Source organism: Hyperolius riggenbachi, chromosome 3, assembly GCF_040937935.1.
Source record: "Hyperolius riggenbachi isolate aHypRig1 chromosome 3, aHypRig1.pri, whole genome shotgun sequence".
Lineage (NCBI taxonomy): Eukaryota > Metazoa > Chordata > Amphibia > Anura > Hyperoliidae > Hyperolius > Hyperolius riggenbachi.
This window is the reverse complement of record NC_090648.1, coordinates 137,924,204-137,951,045: the sequence shown is the minus strand read 5'-3', so window position 1 is coordinate 137,951,045 and position 26,842 is coordinate 137,924,204. Positions and strand designations below refer to the sequence as shown.

The window sequence follows — 26,842 nt, the reverse complement described above, 5'->3', positions numbered from 1 at the left end:
CTTTTTTGCTGAGCCACATTTGGCAGTCTAGACCACAATTGAAGGTCATAGCGATCAATTTAGCGACACAATTCAGGTATTAAAGGTGTATATTATAAACATCCAACTTTGGCACTGAGTACATTTACCACCTTCATGAAGTATGGGACCACCATAATACATGGAAGTGGTAAAATTGGGCAATCATTCGCCAATCAAAATTGGATGCACCAGGCTTTAGCATCTGTCATGCTTTAAGGGGGTGTGGCAGACATCCATATCTCTCTTGGAATCCAGGAATTCCTCTTTAACCTTGGGAAACAATTTGACTGAGTAAATTACACCAACTGTCTTCAGAATCACTTTTCTGCAACAGAACATCATGAAGTAATAAATGTTATTGCTTACCTATAGGCAGAGCCAGAAAAAATGGAAGCCAACATAGAACAAAACATCCCACGACTATACCCAATGTCTTTGCAGCTTTCTTTTCCCTGGAAAACTTGAGAAGCCGCACTGAGAACTGAGTTTTGTGCTTTGCGCTGGAGTTGGAGCTTAGACTGTCGGGGGTGCTCTTTCGGTGAATTCTCAAAGTCACCTCCTCAGAATCTGATTTATCACATTTTGTCCCGCAGGTTAGGACTTTGCCCTCCCTTTTGGCCACAATGTAAACTCTGAAGTACATGACAAGAATAATTGTAAGAGGAAGGTAAAAGGATCCAAAAGCTGAGAAGAGTGCGTATCCCGGCTCTTCTGTGATTTTACAGATCGTCTCATCCTCTGGAGCTGGCTCTTTCCAGCCAAATAAAGGTCCAACGGAGATAACGAGCGCCAAGACCCATACACACAGCAGAGCAAGAAGCCCTCGCCGTTCAGTCATAATGCTAGGGTATCTCAATGGATAGCTGACACCAATATATCGATCTATAGAAATGACACATAAGCTCATTATGGATGCTGTACAGCAAAGAACATCCACAGCTGCCCAGATGTTGCAGAAAATCCGACCAAACAGCCAATATCCTTGGATCTCAAAAGTAGCAGAGAATGGAAGCACCATGGACATTAAGAGTAGGTCAGCCACAGCAAGATTAACAATGAAATAATGAGTCACGGTTTGGAGGTGGCGATGACACGCCACTGAAAGAATGACCAAAACATTGCCAAGGACACCGAAAGTGATAAAAACTCCAAAGATGACTCCAATAATAATAGTTTTGGAAATACTGGTGGGGGGTGGGTGTGTGCAGTTTATACACAGTGGAATGCTTTCTATGGTGTTGTTCTGGTTAAGTAAGACCATGATCAGCTTGGGTGAGGAGTAGTTTCACAAACTGTCTTTCCAATGTTTTGATGCAAGAAAGCCGATTAATGATTTGTTTTACAATTCAACGTGAGGTCCCTGGATATTTCTTCTGGCTGAACAAAAACTCCACCACTGATTAGCATGCAAAAATTTGCATGTAACCAATGCAATGTTTACATTCCTGTTTTTTAGTGATTGAGTAAAAGATTTGTAAATCAAACTTATTTTTGAAATGTTTTCATTCGCTTTGGACAGTTACCAGTTAGATGAATTACAGATGTTGAGATATTTCATTGCAGACAGTTTGTTGAGGAATAAGATATTTTATCATTTCTCATTTCTTGTGCAAATAAGCCTCTCTTTTTGCAATTACGTTCTTGGTCAAATAGCTCCCTGGTTATGATTGGTTGTGACCAAACCCAGCATGCGACCAGCAAAATGTGGTTTATATGATGTGCTGTAACAACTTGCCTTGAGAGTTTTCTATTTACAGTTAAAAATACTTCATGTATGTCCATTAACTGAGATGACTCTCTCTGGGTATGGTGCTCGTGGAGGTCAGTGGAGCATTCTGAAGGATCTTCCAAAGGCCAGTGCTCAACCCGGATCGTTACAGGTCGTGTTTTAAGCCTTCGATAACAAACCGCCTTTACTTTGATTGGTGGACGCTGATAGACATAGTGCCGGTGATAATTCTGTCTTCTCATGTTATTCCAAAGGCTTCCGTTACCTTCAATTAAAGATGCAAAAGATGGATAAACATAAACATCTGTACATGTAAATTTTCAATACTTTCCATAAAGCTATACATTTTCCTTTACAACATTAGAAAAAAATGACCAAAAGGCAATATTGAAATAACAACTCAGCAACCAACCGAATTTGCATCTGTACTGGAAAATGAGAATGAAAGTTTGGATTTGATTCATTGCTTAGCGACAGCACAGACAGTTCTTATTAAAGGACACCGCAAGTGAAAGGGATATGAAGGCTGACATATTTATTTCCTTTTAAACAATACCAGTTGCCTGGCAGAACTGCTGATCTTTCTGGCATCAGTAGTGTCTGGTTCACACACCTAAAACAAGCATGCAGCTTATCTTGTCAGATCATCAGATGGAGGTCAGAGGACCTGGTCTGCATGTTTGCTCAGGTTCTATGAGTAAAAAGTATTAGAGGCAGAGAGGATCAGCAGTGCAGCCAGGCAATGTGCATTGTTTAAAGGGACTCCGAGCAGTGCAGAAACTATGGAAAGATGCATATCATTTTAAAGCTCTCTTTCTCCTCTTTCCAATGATATATAAACCGCCGCCCTACGCTATTTTCGCGATTGAAATTGCCGCGGCCGCGGCCATAGTTACATTGTATTACACAGGCCGACTTTTTCCTAAAGTCAGCAGCTTCATTCTGCTTAATGGAGCTGCTGACACTGGGGATAGTGTCGTCCTGTGTAATACAAGTAACTATGGAAAGATGGATATCATTTTAAAGCTCTCTTTCTCCTCTTTCTGGCGACACCTAAATCATTGCCCTACGCCTTTTAGTTTTCTCTATTTTCACGATTGAAATTGCGGCCACGGCAATTTCAATCGCAAATACAGCGAAAACTAAAAGGCGTAGGGCGGTGGTTTATATATCATTGGAAAGAGGAGAAAGAGAGCTTTAAAATGATATGCATCTTTCCATAGTTTCTGCACTGCTCGGAGTCCCTTTAAAAATAAATAAATAGGTCAGCTTCCATATCCCTCTCACTCCATTTGTCCTTTAAGGGACATGTATAAATAAATGTAAATATCCCTTAATCCCAAATTGCCCCCAACAATAATGCAATTGCAAAGCATTAATTATTTTATCCTCTAGAAAGATTAGAGACTCCTCCGGCTAGCTACTGTTACATATACATAGTTACATAGTTATTTTGGCTGAAAAAAGACATACGTCCATCGAGTTCAACCAGTACAAAGTACAACTCCAGCCCGTCCCCCACATACCCCTGTTGATCCAGAGGAAGGCGAAAAAAACCCCACCAGGCATGGTCCAATTAGCCCCAAATGGGAAAAATTCCCATTTGTGCTTTCTTTTCAGCAGCAATCTCTAAGCCACATGCAGCATGTTGTGGATACTTTCTTTAGTGTTAACAGCTTCCATTGCCTCTCCTATCCTGCAAACCACCCAACCACTCCAACAACTCAGCATTACTCACATATCTGTGATCTGAATCCAAAGGCTGTGATCTGCTATGTGTACATCAGGGCTAATTTAGGGAAAGACAGGAAGTGGATGGATTACAGAGAATACGAATCAGGCTGATGTACAGAATGCTGAGACAGTAATTACATTACTGATTAGAAAAACATTTGGGGTCGATTTATCATATTTATGTTACAATTTACTTTTCCTTTAAAGGGCAATTCCACTCATGTAAAAAAAATTACATATATCAGTGCTACATATACCATTTTGTAATTGAACAATATACACAATTATGGTACGTCTTAAAGTGACACTTAAGCCTGAAAAAAAAAACAGTATCACTCACCTTCTACCAGCCCCCTGTGCCCTTGCAGTCTTGATCGGATCCTCCTGTCACCAGCTATTGCAGACAGGAACGTGTAGAAGCAGGCGCATGGTCGGGCCTGTCGCCGAAAACGAAAGTAGCTAGCGGTGGGGGACAGAACGATCCAATCGAGACTGCAAGGGCACAGGATGGCTGCAAGGGGCTGGTACAAGGCTTAAGCATCCCTTTAAAGGTTTTTTTAAAGCTAAAAAAAAAATCAGTTTAACTTATGTGGGGCTACTTGCAGCCCCTTGTAGTCATCCTGTGCCCAACAAGTTATCTGAGACCCTCCATCGAGCAGCAGTGACCCCCCACAAAGCTGGCCGGTAGCTGCCAGTCGGTGGTACTGTGCACGCACCCTGGTCACGCTACTGCTGACGGGAGAACTTTGCGTATGGGTAGTAGCAATTTTAGGTTACTGCGCATGTGCAGAAAGCTCCGGGAATAGAGAGCAGGGTGAGGAGGCACGTGGCCGGCCAGCTTTGAAGGGTCGCTGCTGCTGGCCGGAGGGACTCGAAAGGACAGCTTTTAAAAGAAATTACATAAATAGTTACATTAGGCACTCAGCTTTTTTTCTCTGTATGTGATGAGGGTATATTACTGTTATATTTGCAATAAGGGCTTAGAATTATTGATCAAGTACAAAAAAACTAAAAGCAGAAAAAAATAAATCTCTTTATAATATATTGTTGCCATTCATTGTACTACAGTCATAATTTAAATAACCAGAACACATGGGCAAATTAAATGTGTGGGTTTTATTTACAGTATCATAGTTTATTTTAAAACTATAGGGGATGGAATTTGAGAAGTAATGTATTTTTTTCCCTGGTTTTAATAAAGTATTTACTGAAAACAAATCTCACCCTCCAAAAAGCCTGATTTGTGGTGAAAAAAGGTATAGATCATTTTGGTGTGATTAGTAGTGATAAAGTTATAGGCAAATGATAGGGAGGAGCACTGGCAGTTGAAAATTGCTCTGGTCCGTTAGGGTAAAAACATTAAACATATTATAATAGCATTAGGGAGTTAAAAACTGTGACAACATCCTGGGCATCAAAGTTGGTAAGCAAGCGTCAAAGCTATCACAATCTTGTTTTTTTCTTACTCTTCAGTGAAGATATTTTTTTTTTTAAAGGAAAATGTTGGCACTTTTCTTTTTCAGCACTTATTTTAGTTTACTTGTTTATTGAAAGCTGCATTAAATAAGTATTTGCAATCTAGAAGAGTTTTATCAAATATTCTATCAAATGGGCTCTATGACAGCATAAAAATTATAGGTCAACATATTCAGTTACTGCAGGAATAAAATAAAAAATGTAATTTATACTAATCGCTTTTAATGATGCAAGGTCATATAATAGAGAGATAATTACAGTCATCTAATTTTCTTCAAAAACAGCTGTTCAGCATTCTAATTATATGGCACTAATAGTAAAACTTTATTGCAAGCCATAACCTCTAATCATGGTTTGGACCTTGCATGTAAAGGTTTATACATTGGAATAGCAGGGAATCCGCGCTATTCAGCTATTCTGAATAATTTTGCAGACTAGACTAATGGCACCCAGGGCAGCAGTTGGGGCAGCTCAATACAGATTAATATATCGGTAAGTGATGCCCCAGGTCAGTGCATGATCTGCAACACCTATTTATGAGTTGTTTTCCTTGAAAAGTCCATAAGAGAATTGTACAAATTATACAGTTTTCAAACTTTTGAAAATCGTTGCACAGTACTTCAGTGATCTTTTTCTACGGAGTGGGGGAATATCGGTCTAATGATGTCTCCATTCCCAGCTGTCAATGATTGCTTCTTTCATGGCCAATGTCTTTTTACCTTACCAATGCCGTTTAATTTGCTCATCTCCAGAAGTAAGATAGGACCTTTTCAGATTGCTCTGATGAATACATTTGAGCAATTATCTAACAATTACGTTGGCTACACACAATACAATGAAATGATCCAATTTTACTGGAATTTGTTAAAAACAATTGGTTGTACAGAAAAGTTGTAAGCTTTTTTTTGTTAGTTTGCGAGAAATCTGATTTAATTTCCCATTTTTCTTTAAAATACTGTCAGTTGATCGGAGTGGTGCATTTTTATGAAAATGTAATGTTGAAGGATAAATTATTCATTTCTTGATGTACAGACCCAAGCAAGGAGGCTTGGCCACCCCTCTCTTCCAGAGATCCCCCCCCCCCCCCAGCATGGACTATGCAGACTGGTATAACTCAGGGTGGAAAGCCCCACACTATCCCAGCCTGCATGGGGGGGGGGGGGGCAAGAGGCTCAGGAGGAGGGACCTCATGTCATTTTTATTTCATTTCCCACACTCTGAACATATATATATATATATATATATATATATATATATATATATATATATATATATATATTTAATTTTTATACAAAACTGCATTTCCTGAGTCCATTTGGTATCACGACTCGTAATACAGAATCATGAGTCGAATTCAAATGCATGCGCAGTCGATATCGCCATTCGTGATCGCGGCCAATCACGAGTGAGGATTATGAGGCAGAAAATGCATAATTTGAATCATTCATAATTACGTAATGAGCATCTCTGGTGAGCACAAGTGACGGCATCCATCTCAGAGACGGACGGCGCTAGTAGAAATCTATCCTAACACTGACTTCCCCCCACCTACTCCTAACACTAACATTCTCCTACATATGCCTTACACCAATCTCCCCCGCCCCCACAACTCCTAATACTAACCTCCCCCTATATATGCCTAACACTAGCCTCCCCCAACTTACTCCCAACACAAAACAACCCCCTTCATATTGCTTAACTTCCCTCCACCTACTACCAACAGTAACCTCCCCCTATACATGCCTTGACCTCCTCCCACCTAATCCTAACACTAACCTCCCCCTTATAAATGCCTTAACCCCCCTCCTAATCTGAACACTAACCCCCTCCCCCCCCCCCCCCCCTACGCAATGTACCCGAGTGGCTGTAAAGCTGCTAATCAGGACAGCAGTAAAACCGTAATGTAACCTGGCGACCATATTATACAGTTAAGAGTAGACACGTAGAGTGGCACTAAATGCCCTGGTGGGCAGACCCAAGGGGGTAGCAGGAGTTAGAAGCTGTGCCTCCGGATCAAACAGCATACAATGTGGTAACAGGAGAAACAAAATAGAAGTCCGGGCACCAGCCAGCAAGATATGCTGCACACAACACCTTTAATACATCCCCAAGATTCCTGACAGATTATTGCAAAAGCCTAACAGCCGTTTCACAGATAAAACTGCTTCTTCAGAGGCAACAATAACACACATAATGGCAAAAAACAAGATTAAATACATTTTCAGATAGAGAGGGGTAGGCTTACCGCACTTCCTGAACGCCCCACCGCCGAGCGCGCGCCCAGTTTCGAGCGCCGCCCAGAGCCTCATTGGTCCTCAGAGGGTCAGGTGACTCTGCCTCTACTTCCCTATTTACATCTTGCGCAGCGGTATCAATGGGGAGTCGATACCGCTGCGCAAGATGTAAATAGGGAAGTAGAGGCGGAGTCACCTGACCCTCTGAGGACCAATGAGGCTCCGTCTACTAGATGCTCCCGAAAGGGAGACGTCAGGAATCCCCGCAGACCAATCAGGCATGTCCTGTTAGATGCTCCCGAAAGGGTGAGGTCACTGTCTGCCTGCGAATCAGCGGCTCGGGGCGGCACTCGAAACTGGGTGCGCGCTCGGCGGTGAGGCGTTCAGGAAGTGCGGTAAGCCTTCCCCTCTCTATCTGAAAATGTATTTAATCTTGTTTTTTGCCATTATGTGTGTTATTGTTGCCTCTGAAGAAGCAGTTTTATCTGTGAAACGGCTGTTAGGCAGCATATCTTGCTGGCTGGTGCCCGGACTTCTATTTTGTTTCTCCTGTTACCATATTACACAGTTAGCTCCGTTAATAAGGAGATTTGTATTGCTGTGAATGGGCTGCCTGAATGGCGTACGTTAAAAAAGGGCGCCGGGAAAAAAGGGCGCAGGGTTTTAAACGATAATCATGAATAACGTTTAAAAAAAATTTGTGCTATATTTCGTTTAAAAATAATGTTTAATAAAGTTATAAATCATTAAATAATGTGTATGAAATCGGCAATTTTAAAAACGTTAATCTTCCCTGTTTAAAAAGTGAAATTTATAATAACGTTTTATAAAACATTAATACGAATTTTACTAAAGCTATACCTAACCCTACTCTCACACAGAACCCTCCCTGTACCTATCCCTAACCCCTAGACCCCCCTGTTGGTGCCTAAATCTAAGACCCCCCTGTTGGTGCCTAAGCCTGAGACCCCCCTGTTGGTGCCTAAACCTAAGACCCCCCCTGGTGGTGCCTAAACCTAAGACCCCCCTGGTGGTGCCTAAACCTAAGACCCCCCTGGTGGTGCCTAAACCTAAGACCCCCCTGTTGGTGCCTAAACCTAAGACTCCCCTGGTGGTGCCTAAACCTAAGACCCCCCTGTTGGTGCCTAAACCTAAGACCCCCCCTGGTGGTGCCTAAACCTAAGACCCCCCTGGTGGTGCCTAAACCTAAGACCCCCCTGGTGGTGCCTAAACCTAAGACCCCCCTGTGATAAGCATTAATAACGTTTTTAAAAAAATATGGTGCGGGTTTTTGTTTAAAAATGTTTAAAAAAAAAAATTGTACGGTTTTTCGTTTAAAAGTAATGTTTTAAAAAAATATTGTACTGTTTTTCGTTTAAAAATAATGTTTAAAAAATTATAAATCATTAAATAATGGGTAATCATGAGAAGCAGTTATAAAACATTAAAGGTCTCCGGGCGCCGCTTTTAAAACGTTATTTTTCTCCGGCGCCCTTTTTTCCTGTTGGGCGCCCATTAAACGATATTTATTATGGGAGTGAATGGCGGCGCCCTTTTTGTCCACCTGCCTCATGCGCCCAAATTTCCTGCTTCCGCCTGAATGATCAGGTGCTATCTTTCAGTGCCTTGTGTACTCAGGTTTTAGTTGAGGTGCATGCAGTGTATAAGCTGCTTTGGCGGCTGAAAACTAGCAGTATATGCAGATTCCAGTATTTTGTGCATAAACCAGCATAAATCTGCAGGGTGCGCCAATCTGTGTCTGAAATATTGTTATGAAAGATATGACAAAACAGTCAAGCATAAATATAAAGTATAAAGTATGTCAAAACAAACTTCCTTTTTGCTTGCTGAGGCTTTGATTTGACAGAACGTGGTGTCCCAACTGTTTTAAAATGTGGGAAAGTAAATTCTGGTGAAAAAGCTTAGCCTTAAAGTGGTCCTAACTGTTCTAAAGGGAAATAAAATAAACATAAGGTGCGGTCTTACTTACTCAACTATGGTGGTAGTTTGTGCAATCAGGTTGCAACATATTTGGCAAGCTTGAGGCTCTTTCATGCTTCGTCCAGACAATATAATCACATCATAACGCAATGAAAGTATATTTACATTGTACATTCACATCGACCCACCACTGGTGCAGTGCAGTGGGTTCTGTCGGAATGACACACAACATACTGTGTGTTTACTGGACAAAGAAGGCAGTGAAGCATTACAGTACTTTAAACTGTAAACAGATTCATTACATACAATCCCAAGGAGTAATCTGCATTTATTTTGCATAATTCCAGTTCACATTAGGTGCTTGCTAGACAATGATAATAAAGAGTATATATGGATTGCAATATTTTTCGTATCTGAGGATCTTGTCGTCTATAATGGCCTTTAGTTTGTCGCAGAACATAGCATAGCTCAAATATACCTTCCCTTACTTGAAGCAGAGTGTAGGGCACTTCTAAGCTTTTGTTATCACCATTTTAACTGCAGAGAAAACATGCGTAATGGGGAAGCATACTTACAATGTACTGTATGCTTCACTGTATGTGGCGCATTGCATTCCTAATGCGCAATGCATCCTTGCCACCGTTGCATAGCGATCTTATATTAGTAGCCCAAAGGTGGCCATTAACAGTAAAATTCTTTGGACGATCAATTCTCCGATTTGACCATAATATCAATCAGAATGTTTGTTCAGGCCCTCTAACAGTAGTAAAGCTGCTATCCAATAGTAGACTACACGGGAGGTAAGTATGATGTGTGTATGTTTCTTTTGACTTTTATTTTTCAGTTCAGGTTTGCTTCAAGGCTCTGTTTACACTGGTGGTTTTTAAAACACTATGGAATCAGAATACATTTAGGACTCTTTCTTGCAGGCGGCTGAACTGAACTGCCCACAGAGCACACAGTTCAGCTGCCTCCTGAAACAGTCCTATATATATTCTGAGTATAGCCAATAGTGCCACACGGTTGCTACTTAATGCAGCCAATTGACAGCGTTTGTAGCCCTATGTGTGTCAGTTTTTGACACAATATGGGGTTACCTGGTGGAAAAAAAAATGCTACATGTATTTTCTGAGCACGGCCGCTTCCACGCTCAGATGTGCCTCTGGACAGTGGCTGCCTCTTCAGCACCCATGCTGAGCACTAGAATGTGGCCAGCCAGTGCACAAGAGCAGCTGACGGGCGGTGAATTCACATTTCAGTCAGACAGCCCCCCCACCGAATTTATAATAATCAGGAACTGACTTCAAAGGCTGCAGTTGGAAAAATACTCACGTCAAATGCAACTCTAAATACATTTTAAATAGGAACTATAACCAAGTATTGAACTTTATCCCAAACAGTAGCTAATACCCCCTTTCCCATGATAAATCATTACCTTTTATTGAATAGATCATCAGGGGGTCTGCATGGCTGATATTGTGGTGAAACCCCTCCCACAGTGTGATGTCATGACCAAGGTCCTGACAGTTTCCTGTCTTTGAACCTTGTTGCATTGTGGGAAATAATAGTTGTTTCCAACTGCCAAGCAACCAGTATCTCCCTCTGTGCATATGCATATCTATAAAAAAAAAAACACCCTTTTAGCCTATTGCAATGTTAGTGGGTGTGGTTATAAATAATGGCAGTTGGTGCTGTCTAGTTCTTTTCTTGTCTGCCAGTAGTAAAGATGATTACATGCAGGTTCACTGTGGATCAAGCAACATAATCAAATTACATGGCGAATATCAATCATTTCTTGATCCCTCTTCTATTTTTAACTTCTCACTTTGCAATGTATTGATTTATTTTTTTCCCCTTTTGCTAAAGTTCCCCTTTAAATTAAAACTAGTATTGCTATATGATACTTTTTTCAAAATGTAAGTCCTACATTTACTATGTGCTCATAATCCTTCAGAAATACAACTCAAATGCAAATATAAGTGTCTGTGTACACAAAACCCTTGTTTTTTAAATGCTCGAGTTAAACTGATTCATCACTAGGCATTGTAGAACATCTTTGGAAGGCAACGGCACAGTTTCCTAGCTACACATTATTTAATAAAAATGTGCTGCAGCCATGCAGTTCAATGCCCAGTGAGCACTTTCATACACCTGTGTGCAAACAGCATGACAGTGTGTTATAAACAATACTCAAGAAAAATTATGGGAAAAAAGCATCATTATACAGATCAGGCATTCTGACTTCACTATGCCCACCTGCGCCTACATCAGCTGCATGCTTGGGTGTGTGACTGAAAATGAAGAAGGCTGCAGACAACCCAGCAAATAGTAGTTTTGTGAACCAGGTCAGTAATGGCAGCTTTCACAGATCTGCAAATTACTTTTCTGATCAGATCAAATGTCTCATCTATTTATTTTTCTTTTGCCTAGACATTTTTTGCCTTGCAACTGCAGGTCCTGTTATGGACGCTACCTGCATGGAGTTTGTACGTCCCCCTGTTTTGGTTAGTGTCATCCAGGGTGTACATCTAAAATAAGCCAGTTGGATCAGGTGAGAGAGTCTTCCTGCTGCTGCATTACGCTGCGGTGGGTGGGGGGTCTTGCCGCTGAACTGCAAGCCTCATAGGAGACTCTGGGAAGAGGGGGGACTGCCTATACTGGGGGACATCTTTAGCTACCTATGGGGGTTGGTCAATAGCTATACTGGGAACACTTTTACCTGCTGATGGGGGGTTGCTATCTATACTGGAGACACCTTTAGCTACCATTGGGAAGTAGTCACTTCCTATACTTTGGCTGCCTGGGGGGGGGGGGGGGTCACTTCCTATACAGAGGTACACCTTTGATTGCCGAAAGGGTGTCACCAATACTGGGGGACACCTTAAGCTACCTATGGGGGTTGCTTCCTATACAGGGGGACACATTTGGCTGCCTATGGGGGAGGACTACCTATACTGGGGTACACCTTTGGCTACCTATGAGGGGGGAACTACCTACACTGGGGACACCTTTGACTATCAATGAGAGGGACTACCTATATGGGGAGGACACCTTTGACTATCTATGGGTGGGGAGGGCTACATATATTGCCACATTTCATATGTAGGGTAACGTTTGCTGCATTTCATATGTAGGGTAACATTTTCTGAATTTCATAGCGTTGTCATATTTGCTGCATTTCATATGTAGGGTAACATTTTCTGAATTTCATAGCGTTGTCATATTTGCTGCATTTCATATGTAGGGTAACATTTTCTGAATTTCATAGCGTTGTCATATTTGCTGCATTTCTTATGTGGGTTATGTTTGCTGTATTTCATATTTGGCATCATGTTTTCTGCTTTTCATATGGAGCATAAAGTTTACTGCATTTCATACAGGACATAATGTTTACTATAGTTCTTATGAAGCGTAATGTTTGCTGCACTTCACATGGGGTCAGTGTTTGATGCATTTATTATTTGATGGTCATAATAGCTACATTTGATACTTTGAGGTTTTTTTGTTTTTTTGCAGTATTTGCCATGATTACTAAATGGTATGCTAACACATGAACCAAAAGAATCACAATGATCAGAAAATTGATTTATTTCCCTAATCACTTTATAGGGTCCATCGCACTAGTACTGAGTTGGACTTATTTTTACCATCAGAACTGCCTTAATTCTTCATATTGACAATTGACATGATAGAATCATGCAGGTTTTGCAATTTTATCGGTTGCACATTATTGATGCCACCAACCCACCACATCATGCGCGAAACAATCGTGTGTATTTTATTTTTTTTAGCGCGGGGGGGCTGGGTATGGGCCAAACTCTGTGCACTCTCTGCTCCGCCACTGACCTCCGATGTTAGCTGGAGTTTGGCTACATAGGCTATCATTCATAAAAGTGTTGTCGGTACCCAAAATCCGTGCGGGAAAATACCGCTGTCGGTATTTCAGCCTTCTGGGTGGTCATTCATAAAAATGTTGCTTGTTGCGGTAGGAGTGCGGAGATATCCCGCTGTAGGCTGTCGGTAGGCTGTCGGTAGGCATGCGGAAACAGGAGAAGCAGGCGGAATCCCTCCGTGCGGTGTTCTCTCTGCTGCTGCTTGGGAGGTTTGTCCCATTCACTTACATGTACTCCGCATGCCTATCGCTGCATCCAGGGGAGCGGTAATTCCGCATACCGCCTGCGTTAGTTTTTATGAATTGACATTTTGTTACATTTCCGCATAGAATCACCGCCGAATGCGGTGATTTATCGCTCTGCTCAGAAAAGTCAGCTTCGCATGCGGAAACAGCCTTTATGAATACATATTTTGCTCAGTGCTCGGTAAAGTCGGCTGTTTTTAGCATTTCCACATGCGGGAATGCTTTATGAATGATAGCCATAGTAGCTAAACTCCAGCACGTCTGGCACTCAGATTGTACGCTCGGCTCTGCTACAGCCACACTTTACATTTCGGTCTATGGTGAGCTCAAGTTACCAAACTATGCTACGCACCCTTATTATCTACTTTGCATCCAGGTGCTGTTTTGCTTTCCTTTATCATCATAGAAATATATATGTCAGTTAACTGGCTGTCTCTCAGATTTTCCCTAGACTACTGTAGGAATATCAAACTGAGAGACCCTTTGACTTGGACTGGAAATCTTTTTATGCACTCTGTAAAGCACAGTGCAATGCGATGGTGCTATATAAATACAAGAAATTAATAAATCAATGGGGATTTTTTCTTAGACAGCCTCCAGCTATATAAGGCCAGCGCTGGAGTGTGCCACATACTTCAATCAATAATGATGAGAATACAGAACTATGCTGTACAGCATTCATTTAATAGCTGGCAAAGGCTTAGAATTAGGTGCACAAGCAGTATTTGCATCACTTATATTTATCACACCACACTAAATGCAATCTTATACTGAATGATTTGTTCAGGATGAAGCAGTAATTAAGATGAGATGTTGATGGATAATTAGAGGCCTGCTTTCCTGGTTTTTAATGAATCATGCCCTAATTCTCTTTCACAGCCTTCCCATGTCGGTTGTCCAATCAATGTCATTTGCTATCCTTAAATGTGTAAACAAGTTCATTATAACACATTTTCCCCCAAGCTGTCCGGTTACTGAACTCCAACCTCCCCCTGATGGGCTCGCATACCATTGCGCTCTAGCTGGGTCGATCAACCAGTCCCCGCTGCTGCCTGCCTGGCCTTTCCAGATAGACTTGGGGTTACTACCTGCATCCTTATTATTATTATTACCATCATTATTATTATTACTATTATTATGGTGTCTTTTACTGGGCTGTAGTTGCACAGCAGTGAAATGGACGATATGAACTGATTGCTGCATCTTAAATTGTACGTGCTGTGCTTCTGTCTTATACTCTGTCTATGCCATGTGAACCACAACTAATTCCGATTACAGCTCCTGCTGTACTTGGCGAAATAAAGTGATTCTGATTCTGATGTGAATATAAAACAAACCTGTCTTTTATACAGAGGAACTGTATTCTAGGCAACCTTACTAATCAGTTTAACTGAGTTCATAGTCTGTCAGCTGCTCTCGTGCACCATCTGGGGGCTGCTTGTGCTCCGCACAGGTGGCTGCCATATGGGTCAGATTTGAGCATAGCAGTGGAGCTGCAAGGTGACCCCAATGTGTGTCAAACATTGGCATGAGTGAGGTTATAAATGCTGCCATTTGGTTGCATTAAATTGCAGCCGAAAGGTGCTCATGGCCTGCAGATGGGTGCTGGAATTACCCAACAAGTGTGCGGTTCAGCTATCCGTCTGAAAGAGCCAGGGTCGGACTTACCATAAGGCACTGTAGACTGGTGCCTCATGATGGTAAAGTGGCTCAGTCCATTCCCCGAGGGCCTGTCTCCCTCCTTCCCTATGCAGTCCTGATGAGAGTTTAAATGAGAGGTTATTCACCCTGCTCTCTGCATTCCACTGATGAGATCTCTGTTCAGTCAGGGGCACCTCTAGCTACTTAAAGAGACTCCGTAACAAAAATTGCATCCTGTTTTTTATCATCCTACAAGTTCCAAAAGCTATTCTAATGTGTTCTGGCTTACTGCAGCACTTTGTACTATCACAGTCTCTGTAATAAATCAATGTATCTTTCCCTTGTCAGACTTGTCAGCCTGTGTCTGGAAGGCTGCCAAGTTCTTCAGTGTTGTGGTTCTGCTATGAACTCCCCCCTCAGGGGGGAAAGAAACACACAAATGATCTCTTGAGATTCAAAAGGAATGCTGTATACAGCCTGCTTGTGTATGGATGTATTTTCTATGTGTGGACATACTGTACATCAACCTACTTCCTGTTTTGGTGGCCATTTTGTTTGTTTATAAACAAACTTTTTAAAACTGTTTTTAACCACTTTTAATGCGGCGGGGAGCGGCGAAATTGTGACAGAGGGTAATAGGAGATGTCCCCTAACGCACTGGTATGTTTACTTTTGTGCGATTTTAACAATACAGATTCTCTTTAATATTGAGGGTACTTCTGGCTACCTAATGCCAAGGGGCACCTGTAGCTACCTATAACGGGCAAGGAAAGTAAGGGAGAAGCAACCACTGGGCCAGCCTGCACACTTGCGGTGCAGTTTGTTGGGGGTTTGTAGGTTCATGGAGGGCGAAATCTAAGGTACCAGGACACAGAGCCGGGACAAGGTCCTCCAGCACCCAAGGCTGAGACACCAAAGTGCGCCCCTCCATCTCTCCCACCCCAGCCGTCACATACTGATTGCTATTAGACTAAGAGGCACCCCAGGGCCCCCAACCCCTCCAACACCTTGATCTCTAGTTATCTGGTTTGCAGTCACTGCCATGTATCCCATTTTCTTATTTCTCTCTGCTTCAAACACAATAGGGGACTGATAGCTGAGTGAGTTGTGCGCCCCCTCCTACACTGTGCCCTGAGGCTGGAGCCTCTCTCGCCTCTGCCTCGGCCCTGCCAGGACAATTGTGCCTTAAAACATAGCACTTCTGTACCTGGCAGAGCCCTGATATTGGCTGGATCTCCATGTAGGGAAGTCCATTCACACATTATTGTGTCGCTCTACCAATGCTGTGGTAAATCGGCGTCAAAACGGACTGGAGTGGGGATGGGGTATATTAACTTTAGTCAGACTTTTATTGGACTCGTGGAACCCACTAGAGCTCAACTGGACTTTCATACACGTTTCTGGTGATGTGGTACTCTGTTTAGTTAGAGCAAAAATTGTATTTGTATTTCACGCCACTTTAACGCTACGATCACAGCGGGTAACACCAGGAACAATGGAACGGAATGGGAAAGCTGCACCACACGTAACCCGCGCGTTGCAACGGTCACAGGAAAGCATACAGTCAAAAAGTATGCTTCAATTTACTGTTAACGCGCATGTTTCACCACAACGCACCAACCGCACTGTGAACATCACATAGGTGGTGCTTTGCAGTGCAGCAAGCCACGTTGCAAAGCTGGCATAATGCCACACCACATTGCACCACTGTAAACTTAGTTTAGGTACAAAACATTTGAAGTGGTGACGAATGGTGTTCTGCTGTCACGCCATTATGAGTTTGTATCAAACCTATGCTGTAAAAACAAGTTTGCCTTCTTGAAACAGAAAGTATTTGCGATTATTCAGATTGGAGTGGCTGTACAGTATGTCTCCCATAATGCATCACTGCTGAATATGCAAATTATTATATGGTAAGAGAGCTATTTATACTATACCAACTTAGTTTTATACTATACTTAGTTTTATACTGTACTTACTATCTTACTACCTTATCCTAGGAGCTCTGGTTCACCATGAGCTTGCTGGGTCTCTGTAACTTTGCAGTAAAAAAATGTTACATCTTATACTTATATGCAAATCCAGCCATGGGGCAGAAGCATGTACCACTTTGCCACAATGCTGCCCGATTAATAAGCAAATGAATTACCCTTGGCACTCATCAACTTTTTCCTCTTTTAAGGGACCCCATCAATGTGTCCAGCTCGATCACAAATGGGACAGGCATGCGCAGTTGCGCACAACTTCAGCCAAAGTCATGCACCTAACGGAGCCGCAAGCAGGACCACAGAGGGGACCGAGAGGACACTGAGGCAACTCATGGGTGCCGGAGGGCAGGAGGAAGCCCCAGGTAAGTTCAAATTTCATTCCTCTGCTCAGGAGCCCTTTAACTGCCAAGAAATCAAGCACATAATGGGCTTGATTCACCAAACCGTGATAACTCAAATATCACACCTTATGAAAAGATATCAAACCTTATCAAAGATATCAAACCTTATGAAAGATATCACACCTTATCAAAGTTAGCACGCCTTATCAGAGTAGCATAGTGAGCGCTACGAACCCGCAGGGGCTCAGCGCAGGACGAGTGCCATTGCCAATTAGCAAGCATAAGTTCGTAGCACTCGCTATGCTACTCTGATAAGGCTTTGACTTTGATAAGGTGTGATATCTTTGATAAGGTGTGATATCTTTTGATAAGGTGTGATCTTTGATAAGGTGTGAAATTTGAGTTATCACCGTTTAGTGAATCAAGCCCATAGTGTGGGACATGTAAAGCCATATCTATGGATCAGTTAAATTTGAAGGTCAATAGTTCCATTTTGATGGAACTTGTCAACACATTAACATCTCTATTCAAACCGGCAAACAGAATTAATAGGCTTTCGAAGTCTACCTAAGTTTTGACAATATGACACAGCTAATAAGGCAAATGAAGCTGATCTGTTGTGTCTATTATTTATGTATTAATCACACATTCTGCAGCAGACAGCCTGAGAAATGCAATTAGTGAATCCGCTTGATTGTACACTTTCTGGCATAATTCTCTTTTATTCTGATAACTGTTTGACCTTCCTGACAGAAGGCTTGTTGGATGTGGGTCCCGGCTAATTAGTAAAGCTATCCCCTGTTGTTCACTGCATAAATCATCATCTGCACAGGCTGAACAAATCCAAAACTCTAACAAATAAGCCAATGCACCCCCAAACAATTGTGATTGCATTAAAAGTGATTATGAAGAATTTTAAAAGTGAACCCGAGGCAGATTAGCAGGCCCAAATGGGACACAAAGGCATGTTCCCATCTAAAGGACATGCCTCGGTGTCCCTTCCGCGCCTCTCTCTATGCCCCCTGCACCCTGCAGCCCCACCTCCGGATTCTAGTGACAAGGAGCTTGTTGGCAATCCTAGAGGGGAAGGGGCGTGCTTAGCAGGAGAGGCACTCCTGCGTAACGACTGTTCCACGCCCCTCAAGCCATCCTACTGGCTCTCCCTATCCCCTCAGGCCATCCTACTGGCTCTCCCTGCCTTTCACCCACCCCCTTTCCCTCCTCTGTGTGCTTTGTACACACAGAGCTGGGTGTATAGCGTCATGACCCCAGGACCAAAAAAGTGAAACTGCTTGCTGGTGACCAAATGGAGCGAAGTGAGACTTCGAGAAGCGGCTCAATCTTCTCAGGGAGGAACGCTGCTTCTGGTAAGTATCTTATTTTACTGTAACGTTCCGCCTCGGGTTCTCTTTAAAAACAGTTTGTTGACTCTCTATGTTTTTATATAAAAATAAGCAATATTAATGAAAATTAAATAAATAAATAAATGCAAAGAATTTAAAGTGTAACTGTCATAAAATAAAAAATCAATTCTTCCTTTTTATTTGGTAAACAAGTAATAAGGATGCTAACCAGGCAATTCAAAAGTTAACGTCACTATTACTTTTCTTGTTGCTAAATGATCATTCCCCAGGTTACCTGACTCTTTATTTGGTACACACAAAATTTGGTACACACAAAGGAAGTTGCAGGGCATGCTGGGTTGTCCTTTTTTTGCTTCTATACTTTCCCCTCAGACTAAACTAATGCCGCCTGATTGGCTGAAGCCTCTTTCCCTCATGTTTTCCCCTCCCACACCTCTGTTCCTCTGTGATTGGCCAATATTTCTCATGCTGAGACAATGCACTTTCTATAGTGGAGGGCGGGCAATGCATACACAATCAGGCAGAGGAGAGTAAGGGAGGAAATGACATTAGCTTCAAAATAGCCACAGTTAAAATGGGAAATGCTAAGAAGACTTTTCTCTTTTTTTTACTGTAGAAAAATCACTCAAATTAAAATGTGGACAGTGCAATACACAGTATGTTATGTAAGTAGAGCAAGTATTTATCTACTTATATATGTGTTTTTTTCTGAGATAGTATGGCTGACAGCTCCTCTTTAAGTCTGATTTACTTTTCTTTTTCCCACTTTGAGTCCAGAAAACTCAGAGCCTGGTCGATCCTCAGCCGCTGCGTAGCCTATGTGAGTAACAAGCATGCAAAAGTTTATTTGATCATAACACCGCTATTGTTGAGTGACACCAGTAATGAGGAAAAAAACTCCACCAGATATGCAAATTCCTGTTTCGCAGGAACCAGAGGCGGAGGATTAATGGGAAAAAAGGATAAAGTGACACTTGCACTTTCTAATGCACAATGATGTAAATTATCGAGATAACAAGTGGTTATTTTGGGTTTGTGCTATTTTCAGAGCAAACCCTCATTTAGGCCTGGTGCACACCAAAAACCGCTAGCAGATCCGCAAAATGCTAGCAGATTTTGAATTGCTTTTTCTTCTTTTTCTGTAGCGTTTCAGCTAGCGTTTTGCGGTTTTGTGTAGCGGTTTTGGTGTAGTAGATTTCATATATTGTTACAGTAAAGCTGTTACTGAACAGCTTCTGTAACAAAAACGCCGGCAAAACCGCTCTGAACAGGCGTTTTTCAGAGCGGTTTGCGTTTTTCCTATACTTAACATTGAGGCAGAAACGCATCCGAAATCCAAAAAATGCCTCACCTCGGGAGGATTAGTTTCTGCAAAACGCCTCCCGCTCTGGTGTGCACCCCCCTATTGAGATACATTGACCAAGCGCATCCGCAGGCGCAAGCGGCTGCAGAAACGCTGAAACAGCCGCTCGGTGTGCACCAGCCCTCAGAGCAGGATCATCCGCATGGCAACCTAGGCAAGTGCCTTGGACTTGGGTGTTAGAATACCAGCTTCTGTAATCCATCTTCCACCTCAGCTTACCAAAAGGACTATAAAAGGCAGTCAAAGTTACTTCCTTGTCTAGGGCTCAATTTCATTTTTATTATTTTCTGCCCTCACTGTCACCGACGAAAAAGGAGCTAGTATTGTCCAGAATGAAACTTATCAGGCTTATTACTGGAGTATTTTTTCTTTTTCTTTGGGGAAAACAAGAGAGGCTAAAACCAACTAGATGAGAGTGAAGTCTGTTTCTGAGCAACGCCCTCTGGCAAGTATGGCCAGTGGCATATCTATGGTGTGGCACAGTTTAGCCTCTGCTCTGGCCCCTGATATCTAGGGGGCGCCATTTCAGCCCAGCAGATTCTCTGTGTGTGGCTCCGCCTTTCTCTTCTTCTCCTCTCACATCTCTTAGGAGCTGTGGAATGGCATAGAGAACGTTCTACTTTGCAGTAGTGGAGTCGCGCCAGCGCAGTGGTGAGACTAAAGATGCCCATTTATCTAGAGGTGTACGGGCAGATCGACCAAGAGAATCGACCTGCTTGAATCTGATCAGACATAGATCTGTTGGCTGCACATACACCGCTGGCCAATTCAAGATTGATTTCAGCATGAACTCTCTTGGGAATCGGCCTCGTGACGCCGCCTCCGCTGACATCACACGCACGCACCTGGCAGTGGGGAACCAGCGAACGTGACCAGGAGCAGCTGCAGCATGTGAGATTTTGATGTACAGACACGGGAGGTGTGGGGAGGGGGGTAGGGTGAGGGGGGCGTGCACATTTACATTTGGGGTGACAGTGGCCGGGGGTTCAGTCACGTTCATCAATTGTCGTGATATTGCACTGGTTAGCAGCGCACACAGATCGACCACATCAGATCGAGAGTTCCCAGCATACTTTCGATCGGAAATCGGTCAATCAGGCATGCTTGGCACAGATTTTCATTGATCAGCCCACAAACTTGATAGATGTATGGCCAGCTTAATGGATTTATGGCCAGCTTAATGGAAATGAGCATGCAGTGTGTGGTCAGGCAATAGGTCCCTCTCTGATCAGATTCTACCAGACAGGAATCTATCTAATGCTCGATCTGGCCATGCATGAAGTTATGTATGGCCAGCTTAAAGGAGTTATCAGGCTTGTATGCAGTATGCTCCGGTCCACGTGGCAGTGATTGACAGCGCGGCTCGCGTAGGCGCAGTACAGGCCGACCTCTAGGTCGGCCTGACGTCATCGCCGGGGACCGGGAGGCAGCGCCGACGAATGGCTGCGGGCAGAGTTGAGGCGAAGGACATGCTGGGAGCTTGAGGCTGGATGAAGCCCCGGGTAAGTAGTACTTATTTTCTGTTATAAAGCCTTGATAACTCCTTTAAGAGATGGCTGTCAGATATTTTGCATAGGTGTGCAAACCCAATGCTTGCCACAGGAGCTAGATTCTCTAGATACGCCAATGACACATTGGTCTCAAAACAGAGGTGCAGCCACACATGATCATCTTCCAGAATACTGCAGTGACTTAAGAGGTACCAGGGGCGTCTCTAGCCATTTTGTCACTCCAGGCGAGAAATCCTGTGGCACCCCCCTGTGATTGCCCCCAGTCCCATACCCCGCACCCCACATGGTGAACACCACTCCTGTGGTGAACCCCACCCCCAAGACCCCCGAAAATCATAATGCAGCAGCGTTTCACCAGAAAATATACTTATTGCGGCATGGGTTCACCAGAAAATAGTTGTTATGCAGCAGAGCGTTTCACCATAAAATATACTTATTGCGGCATGCACTCACACACACCACACACAGTACACACACACACTATACACACACACACAGTGTACACACACACACACACAGTACACACACTGCACACAACATACACACTATACACAGTACACACACACACACTTTAGACACGCACAGCACAGTACACACACACACACGCACACGCACACAGCACGCACACACACACAGAGCACACACACAGAGCACACACACACATAGAGCACACACATACAGAGCACACACACACAGAGCACACACACACAGCACACACACACAGCACGCACACACAGAGCACACTATACACAGCACACAGTAGACATACACTATACACATACAGAGATAGGAGGAGTGGAGTGAGACTGAGAATAACCTGAGATGGAGCAGTTTATCTGTATTGCAGTCCCACATTACACAGAGACTAGTTGCTGGTAATAGGACTGCTGTCCCTGCCAGTCTCTTACACAAGTCAGCAAGCAGCCCTCCTGGAGTCTAGGGACTGTCAAAACTTTTCAACCTGTTTAAGACTTTATCTGCACTTGCAGTCATTATAACAATGGGGAGAGACCAGACAGATTTTTTCCCACTGACCCTCCAGACAAGTTCTACATCATGCTGTGTATATTTACCAGCTTGCCTGCCCTCTAATTGCACTTTTATCAGCTAGCCTAGTGTTTTACATTGCCTTACATCAACAAACCTGAATACAGCAGACACAGGACCAACCCTAAATCATTGAATGAAAGGCGGCCTGGGGGGAAGTCAATGCCTGGCTGCTACACAGTCTCTACATCCAAGCAGTTACCAGTAGCAGAGAGAGAGGGACTGAATTCTCAGGAGTCGGACTCAGGAGCTGATGATGCTGTACTCCTCGGATCCCTGACTAGGATGAGTGCCTTCTCTCACTGACTCATTCATTACTGTGGTTCTTTGAATCATTGAGCTGAAGTCCAGTCAGCCCCGCTGCTGCTGCTGCTGTGTAAACTGACACCTGAGTCAGCTGAGAGGCATTTCTTCTCTCACTACTCAGTGCAGAAGCGCCCTTGCCTCTTCCTGTCGCCTTAGGCGAAAATTTATAGCTGCCTAATGGCTCAGACGCCTCTGAGAGGTACCAACATCTTGTATATTATCTTTTGTCCCTGCTAAATAATTAATTTCTGCCTTGCCTCATCTAAAAAGCTAATACAGGGGGGTAACTACATCGAGCCGGGCCCTGACACGCCCCCTCCCCCGGTGTTAACCTTCGTCATGGGGGAGCGGGGGTAAGTGCAGAGCAGCAGCAGCACCATACATTACCATCTTCTGGTGACAGAACAGCTCCTATGCTATCCTCTCCTGTACAAGTGCCATACAGCACCATGCAACTCTCCCCTGCATTTCATGTGACATACAGGGACAGGAGCCGCCTGGAGCTATATGGCGCTTGTACTGTGCAGAGCAGTGGCGTAACTACAAATTATGGGGCCCCCCAAGAAACCTTTGATGGAGCCTCCAATGTTCACACCCATTCCTTTGCCTACCTTTGTAAACCTCACAGCCTTAGGGTCCTACTTGCAAGGGTCACAAGTAGTGCCATAGCCACAATTCAAGAGACAACCAGCAAAACTTTGAAGGGTTACCCTCATTGTTTACACCCTTTCCCTTGCCTCTTCTTGTTGCCTTTCACGGCCTGAGGGCCCATTTCACAAGGGTTATAAAACAAGTATGGCCATCAGTAACGTCCCACTCATAACAAGGGGAGTCATAAAAACGCCTAAACTGAAGCATTGTCCCCTGTATCTGAGGAAGGGAAGGTTAGTAGTTGCCCCCCCCCCCCCCCCTAGCTCTGCCCCCTCCCCCGTGATTGCAGGGACTGCTCCCCTCTAGTTACACCCCTGGCCATAAGAGACATGTGGCCAACATAACCTTCATGCCCATAACAAGTGTAGCCACCAAAACACCTGATCTGAAAGATGGACCCCTATATCAGAGGGATTGAAATAGTACTTAGGGCCCCCTTACAGCTCTGGGCCCCCTGCAATTGTAGAGGCTCCACTCTGTAGTTACTCCCCTGGTACAGAGCAGAGCATAAGAGCTGTCCCTGGTAATGTATGGCCCCGCTGCTGCATTTACACACAGAGGCGTTACTAGAAGTCATAGGGCCCACCTGCGAAACTTTGGATGGGGCACCCTCTCCCCCTCGCTTTCTGCACAGGTAAACTGAGAGCCATTGTTATTCAATTGGCTAGTGCACACTGCATGCAATTCCGATTTTGATTTTTAATCGTTCTTTACATGCGATTCCGATTTTTAATTGTTACTGCATGCTGCGGTTTTTTTCGGCGTTTTTCTGTTGATAGCATTCAGGGAAAATCGAAATCACAAATTGGAATCGAAAACGGAATCAGAATGCAGGGAGCCTGAATGTGTTTTCCCCATGCAGCTAAAAATAGACAGCAGTACAAAGCACTTGGGAAGGAGTAGAGAGGTTGGGGGCTGGTTGTTGTACACAAAAGCCTGCTGCACACTCAATTGGGATTGTCTACAAATCATTGTCTACAAAGATTCGTTATCAGTAGCTGAGCAGATGCAGTCATTAGAACAATTGTGCAGAGAGCAGAAGATTTTTCCTCTCCATGCCCTTGTCAGTCTCTCAGGACAGGGAAAAGAAACTTCTTCCCCACGGGGTCCCCTGCAGCTTCAGGGCCCCCCTGCCACTGCATCCCTTGCAGTGGTTATTGTTACGTCCCTGTTTACACAAGCCAGCCCCCCTACGGCGGGGTTTCAGGGACTATTGTTACGCGGCACCCCAATCTTCTTTACATTCCTTATTTATAGGTATGAGATAAAAAGATCAAGACCCATTGTTACCGATCTGCTGTGGAATGTAATTACCGTAACTGTTCATCACTGAGCTTCCGGTCCATCAGTTAAGAATGAAATATTTTCATGTAGTTGTGGTATATTTTACATGGCAAATGGCAAAAATCCCCTGCAACCAATCCCTGCATGCCGTGGAGCAGATTATGGTGTTTTTGGTAGCTCAGGAAAGGGATGCAGGAGTCTTCTGTAGTGTACATTTTCCTGTTCACAAACTGAAGTCATTAGTGACAGGTGGGTGACCGCTATTTTGTGATTTAGCCCACTATTGACTCCATGCATACTGAAGCAGCGTTTACAAACCTTGTAAAATGAGTGAGCTGCATCCTAACTGCGGTTGTCAGGCAGAGTTTAAAGAGGAACTGTAACCAAGCATTGAACTTCACCCCAACCAACAGCTGATACCCCCTTTCCCAGGAGAAATCTTTACCTTTTCTCGAATAGATCATCAGGGGGTCTGTATGGCTGATATTGTGGTGAAACCCCTCCCACAGTGTGATGTCATGACCATGGTCCTGACAGTTTCCTGTTTGTGAACCTCGTTGAATTGTGGGAAATAACAGCTTTATCCAACTGCCAAGCAAGCAAATATCTCCATCTGTGCATAGAACTCTCAGTAACGAATATTCCGTACAGATCACCTGGCAGAACAAAAGATGTCTCCACTTGTGATAAATTTCAGAATATAATTCAGAGAGAAGAAAGATTTTACAATGGGCAAACACTGACTAAATAACCTATAAAAAATATCGTAAAAAATAAGCAATTTTATTCATTATGTTATTTTCACTACAATACCTCTTTAACCTCCCTGGCGGTAAGCCCGAGCTGAGCTCGGGGTGGTATAATTTAGCTGGGAGCGGTAATCCCGAGCTCAGCTTGGGCTAGCAAAATACCTGGTTTTCATGCTGTTTTGGAGTCCCGCACACGATTGGCGCTGCACAACGGGACTCCAGTATCTCTCCCTGGCTCCCCCCAGGTGCCTGCTTCATTCTCGCTGGGATCCCCATAGCCCCGCTCTTCTTCCGGGGACCTGGCAGCCAATCAGGTCATGGCCCTGACAGTTTCCTGTCTGTGAAGCTTGTTGCATTGTAGGAAATAATGGCTGTTGCTGACTGCCAAGCAAGCATTATCTCCCTCTGTGCATATTTGCATTAAAAAAACAACAACAACCTTTTACCCTATCACATTGTTAGTGGGTGTATTTATAGATAAGGGCAGTTTCTGCTGTCTGTCTTTTTATTTTAATGTCAGCCAGCAGTAAAGATGCTGACCTGCTGCTTACAGTGGATCAAGCAACACAAACAAATTAGAAAGCAAGCATCAATCATGTCACTATTTTCCTTTTTTCTTTTTACTTTTGCAAAGTCTTGACCCCCCCCCCCCCCCCCCCCTCCGCTCCCCCATTGCTATCAGTAAAGTTCTGCTTTAAAGCAGCTATTCATAAGGTAAGGTTGTTTCTGTTTAGTGTCAGCAAATGCAAACATCAATACTATTCAGTGTCCACACAGAACTAACTGAAAGCTAGCAATATGTCTAGCAATATGTCTGTTCCTGTTTACCACCAGCCATAATGCCAGCGGAGTATTGATTAAAGGGGTTCTTTCGCGAAAAAAGTAGGCAGTTAAAAAATTTGACAGATGACAGGTTTTGGGCCAGTCCATCTTTTTAAGGGGGATTCTCAGGGCTTTCTTTGTTTTCAACAGCATTTCCTGAACAGCAGTTTAACTGCCCAAATAGCAAGATACCAGCCGGCCTCCCTAATCACTTGCACACTATTATGTCAGTTAGATTTTGCAACTGTTGTTCAGGAAATGCTGTTGAAAACAAAGAAAGCCCTGAGAATCCCCCTTAAAAAGATGGACTGGCCCAAAACCTGTCATCTGTCACATTTTTTAACTGCCTACTTTTTCCGCGAAAGAACCCCTTTAAGCAGGCATCTGTGAGTGGGTGAAATACTCTCCATCTGTCACTGACAGATTCTCACACACTGGGAAATATCTACAATATATTAAAACAGACCTGTGGGCAAAAGGAAAATGCATAGGAGAAATGCAA

The 26,842-nt window shown here is 43.5% G+C and overlaps 1 protein-coding gene across 1 annotated transcript in view; it reads right to left on the bottom strand.

Moving 5' to 3' along the window:
- ADRA1A (adrenoceptor alpha 1A) overlaps window positions 1-26,842 on the bottom strand; it is a 174,313-nt gene that overhangs the window by 39,366 nt on the left and 108,105 nt on the right. The window contains exon 2 of the mRNA XM_068272419.1: window positions 388-2,015. Coding sequence (XP_068128520.1) covers window positions 388-1,282 — 895 coding nt within the window. The 5' untranslated portion in view covers window positions 1,283-2,015. The remainder of the gene's footprint in view (window positions 1-387; window positions 2,016-26,842) is intronic.